A 24,695-nucleotide genomic window follows, 5' to 3' on the forward strand; every position below is an offset into this window, starting at 1 on the left:
AATGTCCTTATATTAATGAGTGAAGATAAAAATAAAACCTAAAAGGATTTGATGGTCTAATCGGTGTACGGTTCTCTTCTGGTTTCCTTTCACACGTACGCATTTTGCTTTTGCAGTGTTGTCTGTGTGTTGAATATCGTTGCTTTTTTTAATTTATTTATTTTTTCCTCTTTGTATCCATAAATATGCATTTAATCAATTTATTATATAATTTTCAGAATAAGGCCATTGCTACCCCAGTGCAAGGTGTATGGGATATGAGGAACAAGCAGTTTCACACCGGTATTGAAATAAAAGTGTGGGCCATTGCTTGCTTTGCTCCTCAGCGGCAGTGTACAGAACTTCACCTGAAGTAAGTCTTTACTGTACCATAGTGACTGGTTTTATTAGTTGTCATTTTTATTTTCTGATGTATATACATTGTGTGATCTCACTGCAGCGTTAGCTAAGCAGAACATTTTTTTAAATGGATTGTCCAGAAGAGGAAAATTAATTTTTAAATTAACTCCCAACTCACAACAAAAATTATGCTTGCCCATATCGTGAATGATCCTCAAATGCAAGAGGACTGCAGCGCTGCTTAGGATCCTGACCTAGCGATCCAGCTATGGGGGGGCTTGAATGTAGCCCCTTTAACATTGCGTAGCTCACCAGTAGGAATGTGCAAATCTGAAATGTAAAGTTTAGGTTTGTACCGGACACCTAGTGTCTAGCGTCTAACTCGGAACACAAATTTTTTTCTTTCTCATAAGTCCGTTTTACTATTCGAGTAAGGTGCCGAATAAAGTTTGTTGAAAGGCAATCAACAAGTTTTGGGTATTTCCAGAGCTATCACAGCCATGCCATGTATTGGCAGGCACAACACGTGACCCGGCCCGTATAAATGCTAGATCACTGGTGGTGCCGCCATTGTGCTCTGACTAGCGTAGGGTCAAGGACACTGCTTGAGTGAGGGGAAAGGGTAAAGTAAATAATTAAAAAAAAAAAAAATCGATCTGGGGTCCCCCTTTTTTTTTGCAAAGGGAAGGCTGGCAGCTGATATTAATAGGCTGGAAATGGCCATTAATATTTTTCCCTTCCCAGCCTAATAAAACCAGCCCTCAGCCGCCCCTGAAAAAGCACATCTATTAGCTGTGTCAATTTTGGCACTTCACCTTCGCTCTTTCTGATTGCCTTGGTGCGATTTATAATTGGGATATTTGTTGAGGTTGAGGTCAGCTATATAATATCAGTTGGCATCAAGCCTAGGGGGTTCGTAATTTGTCAGAGAGTCTATATTCAAGTAAACTTTTCTCATGTGTGTTTAATTTTTAAATACAGGGTTATTAACAGGGGTGGTTGATAAATGCCTCTCTATTACTATCTCCTGGGCTATATGCCAGCTGACACTACAAAGCTGACATCAACCCCAAAAAACTATTGCTCTGCTGCAGTGGAAGAGCAAAGACCAAGTGCCATCTAGCGTGCATCTAATGGATATGCTATTTCTGGTACGGTTGAGTGCTGATCTTACTAGGCTGGGAAGGGGTCAATATCCATGGCTCTTCCCAGCCTATTAATATCAGACACCAGCAGTCTGCTTTGCCTTAGCTAAGCTTAGTTATTAAAAATAGGCAGAGCCCCACATAATTTTTATGGGGGGGTGCGAGTCGCCCCGGTTTTATTAATCAGCAAAGCAGAGAGCTGGGTGCTGATATTATCAGGCTAGGAAGGTCTCCGTGAATATTGGGTCCTCACCAGCATAATAAGACCATCTCACAGCTGACTGCTTTCCCTTGGCTGGTTATTAAAAATAGAGCAACTCCACATTGTTTTTCATTTATTTATTAACAAGTACAGTAAAAATACCCACAAGGCACTGATCCACTCCTCCACTTGAACCTCAGCCTCCTGGTTCAAGTTTTTTTTTTTATTATTATTCTGTTACTTTGTCTTTTCCCTGTCCACATTTGTTTGCAGGCAATTGTCCTGCTCTTAGCCCCATTTTGCCTCTTCCTTTTTTTTTTTTCAGCCCCCTAGCCTTTAATATGACCATTTTACAGCACCAAAATTCAGGTCTTCATTGACTTACAGGGTTGGGTGTAAAATTCTGGTACCCGAACCAAACTTTTTGGACTAAAGTTCGGACTAGCCCGAACATCCACTGGTCTGCTCACTGCTAGTCCTCAGTGCTGATAGTGTTGGCACATACCTACAGTTATGTGCAAAATAGCAGTCTAACATCACTAATGTGTTTTAATCACTTTTTGGTAAAAAAAAATATTATACAGCATGTGAAAAAATTGACTAGGTGTAGGCGAGTAATGGGCAATCAACATCCATTTCATGCATGCTGCTAATTTAGTATAATTGACTTAATGAGTGGTGTTCTAATGAATAACGGTGTGGAGTTCATTTAATGAAGTCACCAATTTGTGAAGAAACAGGTGTCAGTGAGGGCAGCAAATAAACCTACTGGTTCTAGCCCTTGCTCAGTATGTAAAATGGGTCGTTCCAGACATTGTGCTGAAGGAGAAAGAACTTTGATCAAGAAGTTTATTGGAGAGGGGAAAACATACAAAGTAGGGATAAATAATTGGCTGTTAGGCTAAAAAGATTTCCAATGCTTTACAATGGCAAAGAAAACCCAAAACATGTGGTAGGAAAAGAAACCCTAATATCCGCATCGATCATAGAATCACAAAAAATGGCAAAGAAGCATCCAGTGATCAGCTCCAGGGAGATCACAGAAGATCTTCACTTACCTGCGAGTCCTATAACCATCAGAAGATGCCTACATGAAGCCAAGCTATTCGCTAGAAACCCTTGTAAAGTACCATTGCTGAGAAAGACATGTTGTAAAGGTTACAGTTAGCTAAAGCACACATTGACCGGCCTAAAAAGAAGTGGCGGAACGTTCTATGGACAGATGAAAGCAAGATTGTTCTTACTGGGTAGAAAGGCAACTGAATGATAGCCAGCTATCCCATTTCCTAAGATATGAAATTGTATTATTGGTGAATGAAGCCATTTCTTTCTCGCTTCAATTTTGGTAGCTATAAGGATGTGCACAATCGCTGTCCGGATCTTGTACGGAATCAAATGCAGGTCAATGGCCAGAAGCGCCTGCTCTTTCTCAATTTTCATTGGGATACCGCTAATCTGGAACACAAGATGGGAGATTGCGTCCCAGAGTTGCTTTACCTCATGGCAATTTTACCAGACATGCATCATATCTGCGTTATGGTCTCCACTCCTCCAGCACACATCTGTGGAGATGCGGTAGATCAGGGACAATCTGTATGGTGTGAGGTACCACCTATATAGCAGGTGGTTTGTGCACTTAGTGTGTCCCTACCATTGAGAAGGACGTCCGTTATTGCCCTGGGCTGATCCCACATTGTAGACCCCTCTCCCATTTGGGGAGATGCAGGTCTAGAGAGGGGAACGTCTCCTCCAGCATTACGGACAGCGCTGTCCTCTGTCGCGCTGAGGCGAGTATCATGGTATATAGTTTGGAAGGTTGAGAGTATTTCTTTGGTTTTTTTTGCCCTGTAGAATAAGTCTTATTTATAATCTTTTTGTGGAATCTGGTATCTCTCTGATCATAGAGGAGGAGGATAATATTCCCTCCTCATACATGTCCCCGATCAGTAGGACTCCCAGGGATTTCCAGTTTTGGATCTGGAGGTCTGGAATACACGGCTCCAAAGTCTCTATGGGGGCTTTAGAGAGCACCAATTTAATAGTGTGTGGTTTGTTAATTAGTATGCTCCACACCCCAGCGCTGCCTCCACCGTTGGTGGCAGATGCAATTTCCTATCATCACTGGGGTTAGTCCTGGCAATGATATGTGACTAAAAAAAAAAAAGATGCAACATTGGGGGACTTTGAGACGTCTCTCGATTTCTATCCAATGTTTGTTATCCTTATCATTCCACATCAATCTTAATTGTTCAAATATGTCTGCTCTATAATATTTCACCACTGAGGGGCATCCCAGCCATCCTTCCTTTATTGGGATGTATAATATGACTGCTCTATAGTATCTCACTACTGAGGGGCATCCCAGCCATCCTTCCTTTATTGGGATGTATAATATGACTGCTCTATAGTATCTCACTACTGAGGGGCAGCCCAGTCCTCCTTCCTTTATTGGGATGTATAATATGACTGCTCTATAGTATCTCACTACTGAGGGGCAGCCCAGTCCTCCTTCCTTTATTGGGATGTATAATATGGCTGCTCTATAGTATCTCACCACTGAGGAGCAGCCCAGTCCTCCTTCTGTTATTGGGATGTATAATATGGCTGCTCTATAGTACCTCACCACTGAGGGGCAGCCCAGCCCTCCCTCTGTTATTAGGATGTATAATATGTCTGCTCTATAGTATCTCACCACTGAGGGGCAGCCCCGTCCTCCTTCTGTTATTGGGATGTATAATATGGCTGCTCTATAGTATCTCACCACTGAGGAGCAGCACAGTCCCCCTTCTGTTATTGGGATGTATAATATGGCTGCTCTATAGTATCTCACCACTGAGGGGCAGCCCAGTCCCCCTTCTGTTATTGGGATGTATAATATGGCTGCTCTATAGTATCTCACCACTGAGAGGCAGCCCAGTCCTCCCTCTGTTATTGGGATGTATAATATGGCTGCTCTATAGTATCTCACCACTGAGGAGCAGCCCAGTCCTCCTTCTGTTATTGGGATGTATAATATGGCTGCTCTATAGTATCTCGCCACTGAGGGGCAGCCCAGTCCTCCTTTCTTTATTGGGATGTATAATATGGCTGCTCTATAGTATCTCACCACTGAGGGGCAGCCCAGTCCTCCCTCTGTTATTGGGATGTATAATATGGCCGCTCTATAGTATCTCACCACTGAGGGGCATCCCAGTCCTCCCTCTGTTATTGGGATGTATAATATGGCTGCTCTATAGTATCTCACCACTGAGGGGCAGCCCAGTCCTCCCTCTGTTATTGGGATGTATAATATGGCTGCTCTATAGTATCTCACCACTGAGGGGCAGCCGAGTCCTCCCTCTGTTATTGGGATGTATAATATGGCTGCTCTATAGTATCTCACCACTGAGGGGCAGCCCAGTCCTCCTTCCTTTATTGGGATGTATAATATGGCTGCTCTATAGTATCTCACCACTGAGGGGCAGCCCAGTCCTCCCTCTGTTATTGGGATGTATAATATGGCTGCTTTATAGTATCTCACCACTGAGGAGCAGCACAGTCCCCCTTCCTTTATTGGGATGTATAATATGACTGCTCTATAGTATCTCACCACTGAGGGGCAGCCCAGTCCTCCCTCTGTTATTGGGATGTATAATATGGCTGCTCTATAGTATCTCACCACTGAGGGGCAGCCCAGTCCTCCTTCCTTTATTGGGATGTATAATATGGCTGCTCTATAGTATCTCACCACTGAGGGACAGCCCAGTCCTCCCTCTGTTATTGGGATGTATAATATGGCTGCTCTATAGTATCTCACCACTGAGGGACAGCCCAGTCCTCCTTCTGTTATTGGGATGTATAATATGGCCGCTCTATAGTACCTCACCACTGAGGGGCAGCCCAGCCCTCCTTCCTTTATTGGGATGTATAATATGGCTGCTCTATAGTATCTCACCACTGAGGGGCAGCCCAGTCCTCCCTCTGTTATTGGGATGTATAATATGGCTGCTCTATAGTATCTCACCACTGAGGGGCAGCCCAGTCCTCCTTTCTTTATTGGGATGTATAATATGGCTGCTCTATAGTATCTCACCACTGAGGGGCAGCCCAGTCCTCCCTCTGTTATTGGGATGTATAATATGGCCGCTCTATAGTACCTCACCACTGAGGGGCAGCCCAGTCCTCCTTTCTTTATTGGGATGTATAATATGGCTGCTCTATAGTATCTCACCACTGAGGGACAGCCCAGTCCTCCTTCTGTTATTGGGATGTATAATATGGCTGCTCTATAGTATCTCACCACTGAGGGGCAGCCCCGTCCTCCCTCTGTTATTGGGATGTATAATATGGCCGCTCTATAGTATCTCACCACTGAGGGGCAGCCCAGTCCTCCTTTCTTTATTGGGATGTATAATATGGCTGCTCTATAGTATCTCACCACTGAGGGGCAGCCCAGTCCCCCTTCTGTTATTGGGATGTATAATATGGCCGCTCTATAGTATCTCACCACTGAGGGGCAGCCCAGTCCTCCCTCTGTTATTGGGATGTATAATATGGCTGCTCTATAGTATCTCACCACTGAGGGGCAGCCCAGTCCCCCTTCTGTTATTGGGATGTATAATATGGCTGCTCTATAGTATCTCACCACTGAGAGGCAGCCCAGTCCTCCTTCTGTTATTGGGATGTATAATATGGCTGCTCTATAGTATCTCACCACTGAGGGGCAGCCCAGTCCTCCCTCTGTTATTGGGATGTATAATATGGCTGCTCTATAGTATCTCACCACTGAGGGGCAGCCCAGTCCTCCTTTCTTTATTGGGATGTATAATATGGCTGCTCTATAGTATCTCACCACTGAGGGACAGCCCAGTCCCCCTTTATTGGGATGTATAATATGGCTGCTCTATAGTATCTCACCACTGAGGGGCAGCCCAGTCCTCCCTCTGTTATTGGGATGTATAATATGGCCGCTCTATAGTATCTCACCACTGAGGGGCATCCCAGTCCTCCCTCTGTTATTGGGATGTATAATATGGCTGCTCTATAGTATCTCACCACTGAGGGGCAGCCCAGTCCTCCTTCTGTTATTGGGATGTATAATATGGCTGCTCTATAGTATCTCACCACTGAGGGGCAGCCCAGTCCTCCCTCTGTTATTGGGATGTATAATATGGCTGCTCTATAGTATCTCACCACTGAGGAGCAGCCCAGTCCTCCCTCTGTTATTGGGATGTATAATATGGCTGCTCTATAGTATCTCACCACTGAGGGGCAGCCCAGTCCTCCTTCTGTTATTGGGATGTATAATATGGCTGCTCTATAGTATCTCACCACTGAGGAGCAGCCCAGTCCTCCTTCTGTTATTGGGATGTATAATATGTCTGCTCTATAGTATCTCACCACTGAGGGACAGCCCAGTCCTCCCTCTGTTATTGGGATGTATAATATGTCTGCTCTATAGTACCTCACCACTGAGGGGCAGCCCAGTCCTCCTTCTGTTATTAGGATGTATAATATGGCTGCTCTATAGTATCTCACCACTGAGGGACAGCCCAGTCCTCCTTCTGTTATTGGGATGTATAATATGGCTGCTCTATAGTATCTCACCACTGAGGGGCAGCCCAGTACTCCCTCTGTTATTGGGATGTATAATATGGCTGCTCTATAGTATCTCACCACTGAGGAGCAGCCCAGTCCTCCTTCTGTTATTGGGATGTATAATATGGCTGCTCTATAGTATCTCACCACTGAGGGACAGCCCAGTCCTCCCTCTGTTATTGGGATGTATAATATGGCTGCTCTATAGTATCTCACCACTGAGGGGCAGCCCAGTCCTCCCTCTGTTATTGGGATGTATAATATGGCTGCTCTATAGTATCTCACCACTGAGGAGCAGCCCAGTCCTCCTTCTGTTATTGGGATGTATAATATGGCTGCTCTATAGTATCTCACCACTGAGGGGCAGCCCAGTCCTCCTTCTGTTATTGGGATGTATAATATGGCTGCTCTATAGTATCTCACCACTGAGGGGTAGCCCAGTCCTCCCTCTGTTATTGGGATGTATAATATGGCCGCTCTATAGTATCTCACCACTGAGGGGCAGCCCAGTCCTCCCTCTGTTATTGGGATGTATAATATGGCTGCTCTATAGTATCTCACCACTGAGGGGCAGCCCCGTCCTCCTTCTGTTATTGGGATGTATAATATGGCTGCTCTATAGTATCTCACCACTGAGGAGCAGCACAGTCCCCCTTCTGTTATTGGGATGTATAATATGTCTGCTCTATAGTATCTCACCACTGAGGGGCAGCCCCGTCCTCCTTCTGTTATTGGGATGTATAATATGGCCGCTCTATAGTATCTCACCACTGAGGGGCAGCCCAGTCCTCCTTCTGTTATTGGGATGTATAATATGTCTGCTCTATAGTATCTCACCACTGAGGGGCAGCCCAGTCCTCCTTCTGTTATTGGGATGTATAATATGGCTGCTCTATAGTATCTCACCACTGAGGAGCAGCCCAGTCCTCCCTCTGTTATTGGGATGTATAATATGGCTGCTCTATAGTACCTCACCACTGAGGGGCAGCCCCGTCCTCCTTCTGTTATTGGGATGTATAATATGGCTGCTCTATAGTATCTCACCACTGAGGAGCAGCCCAGTCCTCCTTCTGTTATTGGGATGTATAATATGGCTGCTCTATAGTATCTCACCACTGAGGGACAGCCCAGTCCTCCCTCTGTTATTGGGATGTATAATATGGCTGCTCTATAGTATCTCACCACTGAGGGACAGCCCAGTCCTCCTTCTGTTATTGGGATGTATAATATGGCTGCTCTATAGTATCTCACCACTGAGGGGCAGCCCAGTCCTCCCTCTGTTATTGGGATGTATAATATGGCCGCTCTATAGTATCTCACCACTGTGGGGCAGCCCAGTCCTCCTTTCTTTATTGGGATGTATAATATGGCTGCTCTATAGTATCTCATCACTGAGGGGCAGCCCAGTCCTCCTTCTGTTATTGGGATGTATAATATGGCTGCTCTATAGTATCTCACCACTGAGGGGCAGCCCAGTCCTCCTTTCTTTATTGGGATGTATAATATGGCTGCTCTATAGTATCTCACCACTGAGGGGCAGCCCAGTCCTCCTTCTGTTATTGGGATGTATAATATGGCTGCTCTATATAGTATCTCACCACTGAGGGGCAGCCCAGTCCTCCTTCTGTTATTGGGATGTATAATATGGCTGCTCTATAGTATCTCGCCACTGAGGGGCAGCCCAGTCCTCCTTTCTTTATTGGGATGTATAATATGACTGCTCTATAGTATCTCACCACTGAGGGGCAGCCCAGTCCTCCTTTATTTATTGGGATGTATAATATGGCTGCTCTATAGTACCTCACCACTGAGGGGCAGCCCAGTCCTCCTTTCTTTATTGGGATGTATAATATGGCTGCTCTATAGTATCTCACCACTGAGGGGCAGCCCAGTCCTCCCTCTGTTATTGGGATGTATAATATGGCTGCTCTATAGTATCTCGCCACTGAGGGGCAGCCCAGTCCTCCTTTCTTTATTGGGATGTATAATATGACTGCTCTATAGTATCTCACCACTGAGGGGCAGCCCAGTCCTCCTTTCTTTATTGGGATGTATAATATGGCTGCTCTATAGTACCTCACCACTGAGGGGCAGCCCAGTCCTCCTTTCTTTATTGGGATGTATAATATGGCTGCTCTATAGTACCTCACCACTGAGGGGCAGCCCAGTCCTCCTTTCTTTATTGGGATGTATAATATGGCTGCTCTATAGTATCTCACCACTGAGGGGCAGCCCAGTCCCCCTTTATTGGGATGTATAATATGGCTGCTCTATAGTATCTCACCACTGAGGAGCAGCCCAGTCCCCCTTTATTGGGATGTATAATATGGCTGCTCTATAGTATCTCACCACTGAGGAGCAGCCCAGTCCTCCCTCTGTTATTGGGATGTATAATATGGCTGCTCTATAGTATCTCACCACTGAGGGACAGCCTAGTCCTCCCTCTGTTATTGGGATGTATAATATGGCTGCTCTATAGTATCTCACCACTGAGGGGCAGCCCAGTCCTCCTTCTGTTATTGGGATGTATAATATGGCTGCTCTATAGTATCTCACCACTGCGGGGCAGCCCAGTCCTCCTTTCTTTATTGGGATGTATAATATGGCTGCTCTATAGTATCTCACCACTGAGGGGCAGCCCAGTCCTCCCTCTGTTATTGGGATGTATAATATGTCTGCTCTATAGTATCTCACCACTGAGGGGCAGCCCAGTCCTCCTTCTGTTATTGGGATGTATAATATGGCTGCTCTATAGTATCTCACCACTGAGGGGCAGCCCAGTCCTCCCTCTGTTATTGGGATGTATAATATGGCCGCTCTATAGTATCTCACCACTGAGGAGCAGCCCAGTCCTCCTTCTGTTATTGGGATGTATAATATGGCCGCTCTATAGTATCTCACCACTGAGGAGCAGCCCAGTCCTCCCTCTGTTATTGGGATGTATAATATGGCTGCTCTATAGTATCTCACCACTGAGGGGCAGCCCCGTCCTCCTTCTGTTATTGGGGTGTATAATATGGCCGCTCTATAGTATCTCACCACTGAGGGGCAGCCCAGTCCTCCCTCTGTTATTGGGATGTATAATATGTTTGCTCTATAGTACCTCACCACTGAGGGGCAGCCCAGTCCTCCTTCTGTTATTGGGATGTATAATATGGCTGCTCTATAGTATCTCACCACTGAGGAGCAGCCCAGTCCTCCTTCTGTTACTGGGATGTATAATATGGCTGCTCTATAGTATCTCACCACTGAGGGGCAGGCCCGTCCTCCTTCTGTTATTGGTATGTAAAATATGGCCGCTCTATAGTATCTCACCACTGAGGGGCATCCCAGTCCTCCTTTCTTTATTGGGATGTATAATATGGCTGCTCCTTAGTATCTCACCACTGAGGGGCAGCCCAGTCCTCCCTCTGTTATTGGGATGTATAATATGGCTGCTCTATAGTATCTCACCACTGAGGAGCAGCCCAGCCCTCCATTTATTGGGATGTATAATATGGCTGCTCTATAGTACCTCACCACTGAGGGGCAGCCCAGCCCTCCCTCTGTTATTGGGATGTATAATATGGCTGCTCTATAGTATCTCACCACTGAGGGGCAGCCCAGTCCTCCCTCTGTTATTGGGATGTATAATATGGCTGCTCTATAGTACCTCACCACTGAGGGGCAGCCCAGTACTCCTTCTGTTATTGGGATGTATAATATGGCTGCTCTATAGTATCTCACCACTGAGGGGCAGCCCAGTCCTCCCTCTGTTATTGGGTTGTATAATATGGCTGCTCTATAGTATCTCACCACTGAGGGGCAGCCCAGTCCTCCCTCTGTTATTGGGGTGTATAATATGGCTGCTCTATAGTATCTCACCACTGAGGAGCAGCCCAGTCCTCCCTCTGTTATTGGGATGTATAATATGGCTGCTCTATAGTACCTCACCACTGAGGGGCAGCCCAGTACTCCTTCTGTTATTGGGATGTATAATATGTCTGCTCTATAGTACCTCACCACTGAGGGGCAGCCCAGTCCTCCCTCTGTTATTGGGATGTATAATATGGCTGCTCTATAGTATCTCACCACTGAGGGGCAGCCCAGTCCTCCCTCTGTTATTGGGGTGTATAATATGGCTGCTCTATAGTATCTCACTACTGAGGGGCAGCCCCGTCCTCCTTCTGTTATTGGGATGTATAATATGGCTGCTCTATAGTATCTCACTACTGAGGGGCAGCCCAGCCCTCCCTCTGTTATTGGGATGTATAATATGGCTGCTCTATAGTATCTCTCCACTGAGGGGCAGCCCAGTCCTCCCTCTGTTATTGGGATGTATAATATGGCTGCTCTATAGTATCTCACCACTGAGGGGCAGCCCAGTCCTCCCTCTGTTATTGGGATGTATAATATGGCTGCTCTATAGTATCTCACCACTGATGGGCAGCCCAGTCCTCCCTCTGTTATTGGGGTGTATAATATGGCTGCTCTATAGTATCTCACCACTGAGGGGCAGCCCAGTCCTCCCTCTGTTATTGGGATGTATAATATGGCCGCTCTATAGTATCTCACCACTGAGGGGCAGCACAGTCCTCCTTCTGTTATTGGGATGTATAATATGTCTGCTCTATAGTATCTCACCACTGAGGAGCAGCCCAGTCCTCCCTCTGTTATTGGGTTGTATAATATGGCTGCTCTATAGTATCTCTCCACTGAGGGGCAGCCCAGCCCTCCCTCTGTTATTGGGATGTATAATATGGCTGCTCTATAGTATCTCACCACTGAGGGGCAGCCCAGTCCTCCCTCTGTTATTGGGATGTATAATATGGCTGCTCTATAGTATCTCACCACTGAGGGGCAGCCCAGTACTCCCTCTGTTATTGGGATGTATAATATGGCTGCTCTATAGTATCTCACCACTGAGGGGCAGCCCAGTCCTCCTTCTGTTATTGGGATGTATAATATGGCTGCTCTATAGTATCTCACCACTGAGGGACAGCCCAGTCCTCCCTCTGTTATTGGGATGTATAATATGGCTGCTCTATAGTATCTCACCACTGAGGGGCAGCCCAGTCCTCCTTCTGTTATTGGGATGTATAATATGGCTGCTCTATAGTGTCTCACCACTGAGGGGCAGCCCAGTCCTTCTGTTATTGGGATGTATAATATGGCTGCTCTATAGTGTCTCACCACTGAGGGGCAGCCCAGTCCTCCTTCTGTTATTGGGATGTATAATATGGCTGCTCTATAGTATCTCACCACTGCGGGGCAGCCCAGTCCTCCCTCTGTTATTGGGATGTATAATATGGCTGCTCTATAGTATCTCACCACTGAGGAGCAGCCCAGTCCTCCTTCTGTTACTGGGATGTATAATATGGCTGCTCTATAGTATCTCACCACTGAGGAGCAGCCCAGTCCTCCTTCTGTTACTGGGATGTATAATATGGCTGCTCTATAGTATCTCACCACTGCGGGGCAGCCCAGTCCTCCTTCTGTTATTGGGATGTATAATATGGCTGCTCTATAGTATCTCACCACTGCGGAGCAGCCCAGTCCTCCCTCTGTTATTGGGATGTATAATATGGCCGCTCTATAGTATCTCACCACTGAGGGGCAGCCCAGTCCTCCCTCTGTTATTGGGATGTATAATATGGCTGCTCTATAGTATCTCACCACTGAGGGACAGCCCAGTCCTCCCTCTGTTATTGGGATGTATAATATGGCTGCTCTATAGTATCTCACCACTGCGGGGCAGCCCAGTCCTCCCTCTGTTATTGGGATGTATAATATGGCTGCTCTATAGTATCTCACCACTGAGGGGCAGCCCAGTCCTCCTTCTGTTATTGGGATGTATAATATGTCTGCTCTATAGTATCTCACCACTGAGGAGCAGCCCAGTCCTCCCTCTGTTATTGGGTTGTATAATATGGCTGCTCTATAGTATCTCACCACTGAGGGGCAGCCCAGTCCTCCTTCTGTTATTGGGATGTATAATATGTCTGCTCTATAGTATCTCACCACTGAGGAGCAGCCCAGTCCTCCCTCTGTTATTGGGATGTATAATATGGCTGCTCTATAGTATCTCACCACTAAGGAGCAGCCCAGTCCTCCCTCTGTTATTGGGATGTATAATATGGCTGCTCTATAGTATCTCACCACTGAGGGGCAGCCCAGTACTCCCTCTGTTATTGGGATGTATAATATGGCTGCTCTATAGTATCTCACCACTGAGGGGCAGCCCAGTCCTTCTGTTATTGGGATGTATAATATGGCTGCTCTATAGTGTCTCACCACTGAGGGGCAGCCCAGTCCTCCCTCTGTTATTGGGATGTATAATATGGCTGCTCTATAGTATCTCACCACTGAGGGGCAGCCCAGTCCTCCTTCTGTTATTGGGATGTATAATATGGCTGCTCTATAGTATCTCACCACTGAGGGGCAGCCCAGTCCTTCTGTTATTGGGATGTATAATATGGCTGCTCTATAGTGTCTCACCACTGAGGGGCAGCCCAGTCCTCCCTCTGTTATTGGGATGTATAATATGGCTGCTCTATAGTATCTTACTACTGAGGGGCAGCCCAGTCCTCCCTCTGTTATTGGGATGTATAATATGGCTGCTCTATAGTGTCTCACCACTGAGGGGCAGCCCAGTCCTCCCTCTGTTATTGGGATGTATAATATGGCTGCTCTATAGTATCTTACTACTGAGGGGCAGCCCAGTCCTCCCTCTGTTATTGGGATGTATAATATGGCTGCTCTATAGTGTCTCACCACTGAGGGGCAGCCCAGTCCTCCCTCTGTTATTGGGATGTATAATATGGCTGCTCTATAGTATCTCACCACTGAGGAGCAGCCCAGTCCTCCCTCTGTTATTGGGATGTATAATATGGCTGCTCTATAGTATCTCACCACTGAGGAGCAGCCCAGTCCTCCTTCTGTTACTGGGATGTATAATATGGCTGCTCTATAGTATCTCACCACTGAGGGGCAGCCCAGTCCTCCCTCTGTTATTGGGATGTATAATATGGCTGCTCTATAGTATCTCACCACTGAGGGACAGCCCAGTCCTCCCTCTGTTATTGGGATGTATAATATGGCTGCTCTATAGTATCTCACCACTGCGGGGCAGCCCAGTCCTCCCTCTGTTATTGGGATGTATAATATGGCTGCTCTATAGTATCTCACCACTGAGGGGCAGCCCAGTCCTCCTTCTGTTATTGGGATGTATAATATGGCTGCTCTATAGTATCTCACCACTGAGGGGCAGCCCAGTCCTCCCTCTGTTATTGGGATGTATAATATGGCTGCTCTATAGTATCTCACCACTGAGGGGCAGCCCAGTCCTCCTTCTGTTATTGGGATGTATAATATGGCTGCTCTATAGTATCTCACCACTGAGGGGCAGCCCCGTCCTCCTTCTGTTATTGGGATGTATAATATGGCTGCTCTATAGTATCTCACCACTGAGGGGCAGCCCCGTCCTCCTTCTGTTATTGGGATGTATAATATGGCTGCTCTATAGTATCTCACCACTGAGGGGCAGCCCAGTCCTCCCTCTGTTATTGGGATGTATAATATGGCTGCTCTATAGTATCTCACCACTGAGGGGTAGCCCAGTCCTCCCTCTGTTATTGGGATGTATAATATGTCTGCTCTATAGTATCTCACCACTGAGGGGCAGCCCAGTCCTCCCTCTGTTATTGGGATGTATAATATGGCTGCTCTATAGTATCTCACCACTGAGGGGCAGCCCAGTCCTCCCTCTGTTATTGGGATGTATAATATGGCTGCTCTATAGTATCTCACCACTGAGGGGCAGCCCCGTCCTCCTTCTGTTATTGGGATGTATAATATGGCTGCTCTATAGTATCTCACCACTGAGGGGCAGCCCAGTCCTCCTTCTGTTATTGGGATGTATAATATGGCTGCTCTATAGTGTCTCACCACTGAGGGGCAGCCCAGTCCTCCCTCTGTTATTGGGATGTATAATATGGCTGCTCTATAGTATCTCACCACTGAGGGGCAGCCCAGTCCTCCCTCTGTTATTGGGATGTATAATATGGCTGCTCTATAGTATCTCACCACTGAGGGGCAGCCCAGTCCTCCTTCTGTTATTGGGATGTATAATATGGCTGCTCTATAGTGTCTCACCACTGAGGGGCAGCCCAGTCCTCCCTCTGTTATTGGGATGTATAATATGGCTGCTCTATAGTATCTCACCACTGAGGGGCAGCCCAGTCCTCCTTCTGTTATTGGGATGTATAATATGGCTGCTCTATAGTATCTCTCCACTGAGGGGCAGCCCAGTCCTCCCTCTGTTATTGGGATGTATAATATGGCTGCTCTATAGTATCTCACCACTGAGGGGCAGCCCAGCCCTCCTTCTGTTATTGGGATGTATAATATGGCTGCTCTATAGTATCTCACCACTGAGGGGCAGCCCAGTCCTCCTTCTGTTATTGGGATGTATAATATGGCCGCTCTATAGTATCTCACCACTGAGGGGCAGCCCAGTCCTCCTTCTGTTATTGGGATGTATAATATGGCTGCTCTATGGTATCTCACCACTGAGGAGCAGCCCAGTCCTCCTTCTGTTATTGGGATGTATAATATGGCTGCTCTATAGTATCTCACCACTGAGGGGCAGCCCAGTCCTCCCTCTGTTATTGGGATGTATAATATGGCTGCTCTATAGTATCTCACCACTGAGGGGCAGCCCAGTCCTCCCTCTGTTATTGGGATGTATAATATGGCTGCTCTATAGTGTCTCACCACTGAGGGGCAGCCCAGTCCTCCCTCTGTTATTGGGATGTATAATATGGCTGCTCTATAGTGTCTCACCACTGAGGGGCAGGCCCGTCCTCCTTCTGTTATTGGGATGTATAATATGGCTGCTCTATAGTATCTCACCACTGAGGGGCAGCCCAGTCCTCCTTCTGTTATTGGGATGTATAATATGGCTGCTCTATAGTATCTCACCACTGAGGGACAGCCCAGTCCTCCCTCTGTTATTGGGATGTATAATATGGCTGCTCTATAGTATCTCACCACTGAGGGGCAGCCCAGTCCTCCTTCTGTTATTGGGATGTATAATATGGCTGCTCTATAGTATCTCACCACTGAGGGGCAGCCCAGTCCTCCTTCTGTTATTGGGATGTATATTATGGCTGCCTTGCCTCTTTGCTATTTTTCCTGCTATATACTTTAATATGATGGTGTGTAATTCTTTGAGTATTTTCAGGGAGCTGTGATAGGGAAGTTGCAGAAAACATAATATTTGAGGAATTATGAACATTTTTACGGACTCTATTCTTCCTAACCAGGACCTGTCTTGTTGCTTCATGCGCAGCATGTCACCTTTGAGCTTTTGTCTCATAATTTAGTGAGAGATTTTATCTGCTGAGATTGCTAATCGTGTTCCCAGATATGTTATGTTTTCATTGTCCCATTTAAAGGGTTTTTTTGGCTTTTAGGTTTATAGGGTGTGGTATGGAGGGTGTTAGATTTAAAATTTGGCATTTGGGGATATTTAATTTATAATATGATTCTCGGGTGAATGAGTCTATCGCTTCCATTACTCTATTGAGCGACTCTTCAGGATTGATAAGGGATAGAATGATGTCGTCAGGAAACAGACTGATTTTGTGCTCTACATTACCAACTTTAATATTGGTTATTCCAGGATGTGATCTGATTTTATTTTTTTTCTGCTAGAGGTTCTATTAGGCTTCTTTTACACTTACCGGGCCTGTTACTGCAGGACTTTTTTGCAGGCTATATCTCCTCAATTTTTACTTTCTGCTGCAATAACGGACCGTAAAAAACTTGTGGATCTCTGTTTTTCAGATCTCCATTACTATGGAATACCGTATATACTCGAGTTTAAGCTGACCCGAGTATAAGCCGACCCCCCTAATTTTGCCACACAAAACTGGGAAAACTTAATGACTCGAGTATAAGCCTAGGGTGGAAAATGCAGCAGCTACCGGTAAATTTAAAAAATAAAAAGATACCAATAAAAGTAAAATTAATTGAGATATCAGTAGTTTAAGTGTTTTTGAATATCCATATTGAATCAGGAGCCCCATATAATGCTCCATACAGTTCATGATGGCCTCATATAATGCTCTATACAAAATACGCCCCAAATAATGCTCCATACAGTTTGATGGGCCCCATAAGATGCTCCATATTAAAACATGCCCCATACAATGCTGCCAAATGCTGATTATGGCCCCATAAGATGCTCCATACAGATATTTGCCCCATATAATGCTGCACATGGCCCCATACAGATATTTGCCCCATATAATGCTGCACATGGCCCCATAAGATGCTCCATACAGACATTTGCCCCATATGTTATTGCTGCGAGAAAGAAAAAAAATCACATACTCGCCTCTCAGGCCTCCGGCACTTGCTATATTCACCTGCTCCCCGTTCCACCGATGGCCACCGCTGTGTCTTCCCCGTCCTCTGCACTGACTGTTCAGGCTGAGGGCGGTGCGCACGCTAATCGCGTCATCGCGCCCTCTGACCTGAGCGTCACTGCAGAGGACGGGGAAGACACAGTGGCGCCGACGGTGGAACGGGGAGCAGGTGAATAGCGCGCACTGCCTTATACTCACCTGCTCCTGGCGCGGTGTCCCTGGTTCTCCGGCGCCGGCAGCTTCTTACTGTATTGGGCTGTCACATGGTGCCGCTCATTACAGTAATGAATATGCGGCTCCACCCCTATGGGAGTGGAGTCCATATTCATTACTGTAATGAGCGGTACCATGTAACCGCTCACTACAGGAAGAAGCTGCCGGCGCCGGTGGACTAGGGGCACCGCAACAGGAGCAGGTGAGTATTATTACACAGCTGCCGATCCCCCTCCCCTTCCGACCCCTGGGAATGACTCTAGTATCTAGTATCTCTAAACTCCTCGAACGCCTGGTCCACTCCCGTCTTACCCGCTATCTCTCCGATAACTCTCTTCTCGACCCTCTTCAATCTGGTTTCCGCTCTTTACACTCTACTGAAACTGCCCTCACTAAAGTCTCTAATGATCTACTAAGGCTACGTTCACATTTGCGTTGTGCTCCGCAGCGTCGGCGACGCAACGCACAACGCAAATGTAAACGCATGCACAACGCAGCGTTTTGTGACGCATGCGTCCGCTTTTGCATGGTTTTGGGTGCAGAAAAAACTGCAACTTGCTGCGTCCTCTGCGCCCTGACGCATGTACCACAGTGACGCATGCGTCACAAAACGCAAGTGCAACGCATGCCCATGCGCCTCCATGTTAAATATAGGGGCGCATGACGCATGCGGCGACGCTGCGCTGCAGAACGCAAATGTGAACGTAGCCTAACAGCTAAATCTAATGGTCACTACTCCATGCTAATTCTCTTGGATCTCTCCACAGCATTCGACACTGTGGATCTTCAGCTCCTCCTCACTATGCTCCGCTCCATCGGCCTCAAGGACACCGTTCTCTCTTGGTTCTCCTCCTATCTCTCTGACCGATCCTTCACTGTATGTTTTGCTGGTTCCTCCTCCTCTCACCTTCCCCTTACTGTTGGGGTTCCTCAAGGATCAGTCCTAGGCCCCCTCCTCTTCTCTTTGTATACTGCCCCTATTGGACAAACAATCAGTAGATTTGGTTTCCAGTACCATCTCTATGCTGACGACACCCAATTATACACCTCTTCTCCAGTTATCACGCCGACCTTCTTAGAAAACACCAGTGATTGTCTTACCGCTGTCTCTAACATCATGTCCTCCCTCTATCTGAAACTGAACCTGTCAAAAACTGAACTCCTCGTGTTCTCTCCCTCTACTAACCTACCTTTGCCTGACATTGCCATCTCCGTGTGGTTCCACCATTACTCCAAAGCAACATGCCCGCTGCCTTGGGGTCATCCTTGATTCCGAGCTTTCATTCACCCCCCACATCCGATCACTGGACTGCTCTTCTTATCTGCATCTCAAAAACATTTCTAGAATTCGCCCTTTTCTTACTTTCGACTTTGCAAAAACTCTTACTGTCTCACTTATTCATTCTCGTCTGGACTGTTGTAACTCTCTACTAATCGGCCTCCCTCTTACCAAACTCTCACCGCTCCAATCTGTCCTGAATGCTGCTGCCAGGATCATATTCCTCACCAACCGTTACACCGATGCCTCTACCTCGTGCCAGTCATTACACTGGTTACCCATCCACTCCTGAATCCAGTACAAAACTATTACCCTTATCCACAAAGCACTCCATGGCTCAGCACCACCCTACATCTCCTCTCTAGTCTCAGTCTACCACGCTACCCGTGCCCTCCGCTCCGCTAATGACCTCAGGTTAGCATCCTCAATAATCAGAACCTCCCGCTCCTGTCTCCAAGACTTTACACGTGCTGCGCCGTTTCTTTGGAATGCACTACCCAGGTTAATACGATTAATCCCCAATCCCCACAGGTTTAAGCGCGCCCTAAAAACTCATTTGTTCAGACTGGCCTACCGCCTCAATGCATTAACCTAACTATCCCTGTGTGGCCTATTAAAAAAAAAACGAAAACCCATAATGAGGTTTCCTCGCATCATGTTCTCATACACTTTATGCAGTTAATAGCCCTCTGTGTCTGTACTGCTACATACTTAGGCAGTTATCTGGTTCATGCAGCTTTACATGAACACCCGAGCCTTACACTATGGCTGGTCCAAATAACTAAAGCAATTGTTAACATCCACCTCTCGTGTCTCCCCTTTTCCTCATAGTTTGTAGCTTGCGAGCAGCAGGGCCCTCATTCCTCCTGGTATCTGTTTTGAACTGTGATTTCTGTTATTCTATAATGTGTTGTCTGTACAAGTCCCCTCTATAATTTGTAAAGCGCTGCGGAATATGTTGGCGCTGTATAAATTAAATTATTATTATTATAGTATAAGCCGAGAGGGGCAATTTCAGCCTAAAAAATTGGGCTGAAATTCTCGGCTTATACTCAAGTATATACGGTAAGTATTGGAGAGAAAAAAAAGGCATTCCGCAAAACCGGAAGTTATGGTGCACCGCAAAAACAAGCTTCCGTTGTTTTGCGGGCCCCATTGATTTTCAAAGGGGGCCTTGTCAGTAAGCCGTGAAAAAGATCGAGCAGGCTTGATCTTTTTTCACGGCTGTAAATACGGCTATACGGCGCACCGTGGAATTATTGCGGCCAGTTTTTGCGGCCCCATAGAAATCTATGTAAAAGAAGTCTTAGCGTGACTATTGGAGGAGAGAGTGGGCACCCCTGCCTTGTGCCATTAGTGATATTAAATGTCTCTGACATCATTCCCGAACTGAGGCTGATGTGTTATAGCAGTGATTTTCAACCTTTTTTTGAGCCGCGGCACACTTTTTATACTTAAAAAATCCCGGGGCACACCACCAACCAAAATGGCACAAAATGACACTAAAACAGTACATAATCTACATATAGTTAATAATATAGATTCTAAATATATTTATACTCACTCAGTGTGAAACCTGGGCCTGTTTCGATAAACACAAAAGGGATATCCTGGCAGGAATGGTGGAAATCCGCACCGTGTGCACATAGCCTAATTCTAACCCTAATTCCAAGCCTAACCCTAATTGCAACCGTAATTCTAGCCCTAAGTGCAATCCTAGCCCTAAGTGCAACCCTAGCCCTAAGTGCAACCCTAGCCCTAAGTGCAACCCTAGCCCTAAGTGCAACCCTAGCCCTAAGTGCAACCCTAGCCCTAAGTGCAACCCTAGCCCTAAGTGCAACCCTAGCCCTAAGTGCAACCCTAGCCCTAAGTGCAACCCTAGCCCTAAGTGCAACCCTAGCCCTAAGTGCAACCCTAGCCCTAAGTGCAACCCTAGCCCTAAGTGCAACCCTAGCCCTAAGTGCAACCCTAGCCCTAAGTGCAACCCTAGCCCTAAGTGCCACCCTAGCCCTAAGTGCCACCCTAGCCCTAAGTGCCACCCTAGCCCTAAGTGCCACCCTAGCCCTAAGTGCCACCCTAGCCCTAAGTGCCACCCTAGCCCTAAGTGCCACCCTAGCCCTAAGTGCCACCCTAGCCCTAAGTGCCACCCTAGCCCTAAGTGCCACCCTAGCCCTAAGTGCCACCCTAGCCCTAAGTGCCACCCTAGCCCTAAGTGCCACCCTAGCCCTAAGTGCCACCCTAGCCCTACCCCAAAAATAATTATATTTTCTGTATTTTATTATTGTCCCTACCTATGGGGGTGATAAGGGGGGGGGGGTTATTTACAATTTTTTTTTATTTTGATTGCTGTGATAGAACTTATCACAGCGACCAAAATGTACAGGAAATCTGCCGGCCGGCAGATTCGGCTGGCGCACTGCGCATGCGCCCGCCATTTTCCAAGATGGCGGCGCCCATGGAGAAGACAGCCGGACACCGGGAGGGACATCGGAGCTAGGTAAGTATGGGGGGGGGTGGGATCGGAACACGGGGCGGGGGGAGAGATCAGGGGAGCGGGCAGGAGGGAGGAGGGGAGCGGACAGGAGATCGGGGCAGAAAGGACGACTGGGGAGGCGATCGGTGTGTGGGGGGGGGGGGGGTTCAGATCGGGGTCTCCAGCCATGGCAGATGCTATTGCAGCATCGGCCATGGCTGGATTGTAATATTTCACCATTTTCATAGGTGAAATATTACAAATTGCTCTGATTGGCTGTTTCACTTTCAACAGCCAATCAGAGCGATCGTAGCCACGGGGGGTGAAGCCACCCCCCCTGGGCTGAAGTACCACTCCCCCTGTCCCTGCAGATCGGGTGAAATTGGAGTTAACCCTTTCACCCGATCTGCAGGGACACGATCTTTCCATGACGCCACATAGGCGTCTTGGGTCGGGCACCATAGTTTGGGGAACTTTCCCCGCGGCACACCCGACCATGTGTCGCGGCACACTAGTGTGCCGCGGAACACTGGTTGAAAATCACTGTGTTATAGTACAGAGGAGTAATCGCTCAGAGTATGTTACCTCCAAATTTGGACAATACTTCAAACAGAAACCCCCAATGCACCCGATCGAACACCTCGGCATCCAAAGAAAGGAGCATAGAGGGGGTCCGCCCCCCAGGATATATGGATGATATCGATCCTCCTCCTCGTACCATCCAAGGTCTGTCTAGATTTAACAAAACCCACTTGATCTTTTTGCACTAAGGCCGGAATTATTTCTGAGATCCTGGTAACTATGATTTTGGAGTAGATATTTAGGTCCTTATTCAATAATGATATCGGCCTAAAATTGACGGTCTGATCAGGGGTTTTTCCTGGTTTTGTGAGGGGTGTAATTATTGCCTGGATCATTCTTCTGTATTTTCCCGGTTTGCATAAATTTTGGAAAATTGATGTCGTGTGAGGGATTAGTATGTATTAAAATGTTTTGAAGTATTTGCTCGTTAGCCCGTCAGGACCGGGGACTTATTATTTTTCCTTTCTCTAGTTGTTTGCTGTATTTCCGCCTGGGATATTGGTTGGTTTAATATATGTAATATGTCCTCTGGTATTTTGGGGAGTTGTACGGTCTAAGAATTGGTTTAGTTGTTGGGGGATGGGTTGTGGTATTGAGATGTTTTCCTTTAGATTGTAGAGGGATGAGTAGTCATTTGAGAAGGTATTGGCAATCTCATTAGGGTTATATTATTTTTTGGGGTCATTCTGTATGTGGGATAGCCTTTGTTTGGTCATTTTGGCTGTGATTTTGTTGGCTGATATTTTGCCCACTTTGTTTCCCTGCCAGTAATATTTGGCTTTTCCGTAGATTGTGTTTGTATTTATGTTGAAGCAGTTGGTATAGTTTCTGTAATTAATGGAGAACTGTGTTTGTGCGTCTCTTCTAGTGCTGCTATGTTCTGATTAATTTCCTCTATTTGGCTTAATCTTTTTTTTTATTATTTTGGGACGCTATTTGAAGTAGTTTACCCCGGATGTCGGCCTTGTGAGCGCACCATACTGTTGGTGAGGACACATCAGGTGTGTTATTGATTGTGAAATATTTTGTTAATATTTCCTGTAATTGGGGCTTTATTTTGTGGGATGTGATCAAATAATTACTCTCCATGGGGAATATGTCAGGTAGTTGTATCCCTCTGTAATTTGGCAGGAGATGGGGGCGTGATCCGACCAGGTGATGTTCCCTATTGTGGCTCTTTGGATATCCTGTAATAACCATTTACCTGTGACCATTAGACCAATTCTGGAGTCCCCTCTGTGAGTAGAAGGTGTAATCCCGCTCAGAGGTGGCAGAACCCGCCAGAAAGAGTGATCGGGTATTGTCTTTCTTTTGAGGGTGTACCGATTTGTCTATGTTGAGGCAGGGGGTGATATTGACCCCTTCAAGACCCAGCCTGTTTTCACCTTTCTGACCCGGCCAATTTTTACAATTCTGACCACTGTCCCTTTATGAGGTAATAACTCTGGAACGCTTCAACGGATTCCACTGATTCTGAGATTGTTTTCTCGTAACATACTGTATTTTATGATGGCAGTAAAATTCCCTCTATCATTTGCGTTTTTTTTGTGTGGTAAAAAAAAAGATAATTTGGCGAAAATTTTGCAGTTTTCCAACTTTTAATTTTTATGCCCTTAAATCAGCGAGCTATAGCACACAAAATAGTTAATAATTAACATTTCCCACATGACTACTTTACATCAGCACAATTTTTGATCCAAAATTTGTTAGGAAGTTATAAGGGTTAAAAGTTGATCAGCGATTTCTCATTTTTTCAACTATTTTAACAAAACCATTTTTTTTAGGGGGCACATCACATTTGAAGTCACTTTGAGGGGTCTATATGATAGAAAATACCCAAAAGTGACGCAATTCTAAAAACTACACTCCTCAAGGTGCTCAAAACCACATTCAAGAAGTTTATTGACCCTTCAGGTGCTTCACAGGAATTTTTGGAATGTTTGAAAAAAAATAAAATAAAATAAACATTTCTTTTTTTCACAAAAAATTTACTTCAGATCCAATTTGTTTTATTTTACCAAGGGTAACAGGAGAAATTGGACCCCAAAAGTAGTTGTACAATTTGTCCTGAGTACGCTGATACCCTATGTGTGGGGGTAAACCACTGTTTGGGCGCATGGCAGAGCTTGGAAGGGAAGGAGCGCCATTTGACTTTTTCATTGCAGAATTTGCTGGAATTGAGATCAGACGCCATGTTACCTTTTTAGAGCCCCTGATGTGCCTAAACAGTGGAAACCCCCACAAGTGACCCCATTTCGTTAAGACCCCCAAAGGAACTTATCCAGATGTGTGGTGAGCACTTTGAACCCCCAAGTGCTTCACATAAGTTTATAATGTAGAGCCATAAAAATATAAAATGAAATATTTTTTTCACAAAAATGATCTTTTCGCCTCCAATTTTTTATTTTCCCAATTGTAACAGGAGAAATTGGACTGCAAAAGTTGTTGTGCAATTTGTCTTGAGTATTCGGAT

General features: G+C 46.1%; 1 protein-coding gene across 8 annotated transcripts in view; it reads left to right on the plus strand.

Moving 5' to 3' along the window:
* AGO2 (argonaute RISC catalytic component 2) overlaps positions 1–24,695 on the plus strand; it is a 107,961-nt gene that overhangs the window by 64,829 nt on the left and 18,437 nt on the right. For all 8 annotated transcript variants that reach the window (XM_077271288.1, XM_077271289.1, XM_077271282.1 and 5 more), the window contains one exon: positions 219–352. In XM_077271288.1, coding sequence (XP_077127403.1) covers positions 219–352 — 134 coding nt within the window. The remainder of the gene's footprint in view (positions 1–218; positions 353–24,695) is intronic.

This window comes from Ranitomeya variabilis, chromosome 6, assembly GCF_051348905.1.
Source record: "Ranitomeya variabilis isolate aRanVar5 chromosome 6, aRanVar5.hap1, whole genome shotgun sequence".
In the NCBI taxonomy this organism is placed as follows: Eukaryota; Metazoa; Chordata; class Amphibia; order Anura; family Dendrobatidae; genus Ranitomeya; species Ranitomeya variabilis.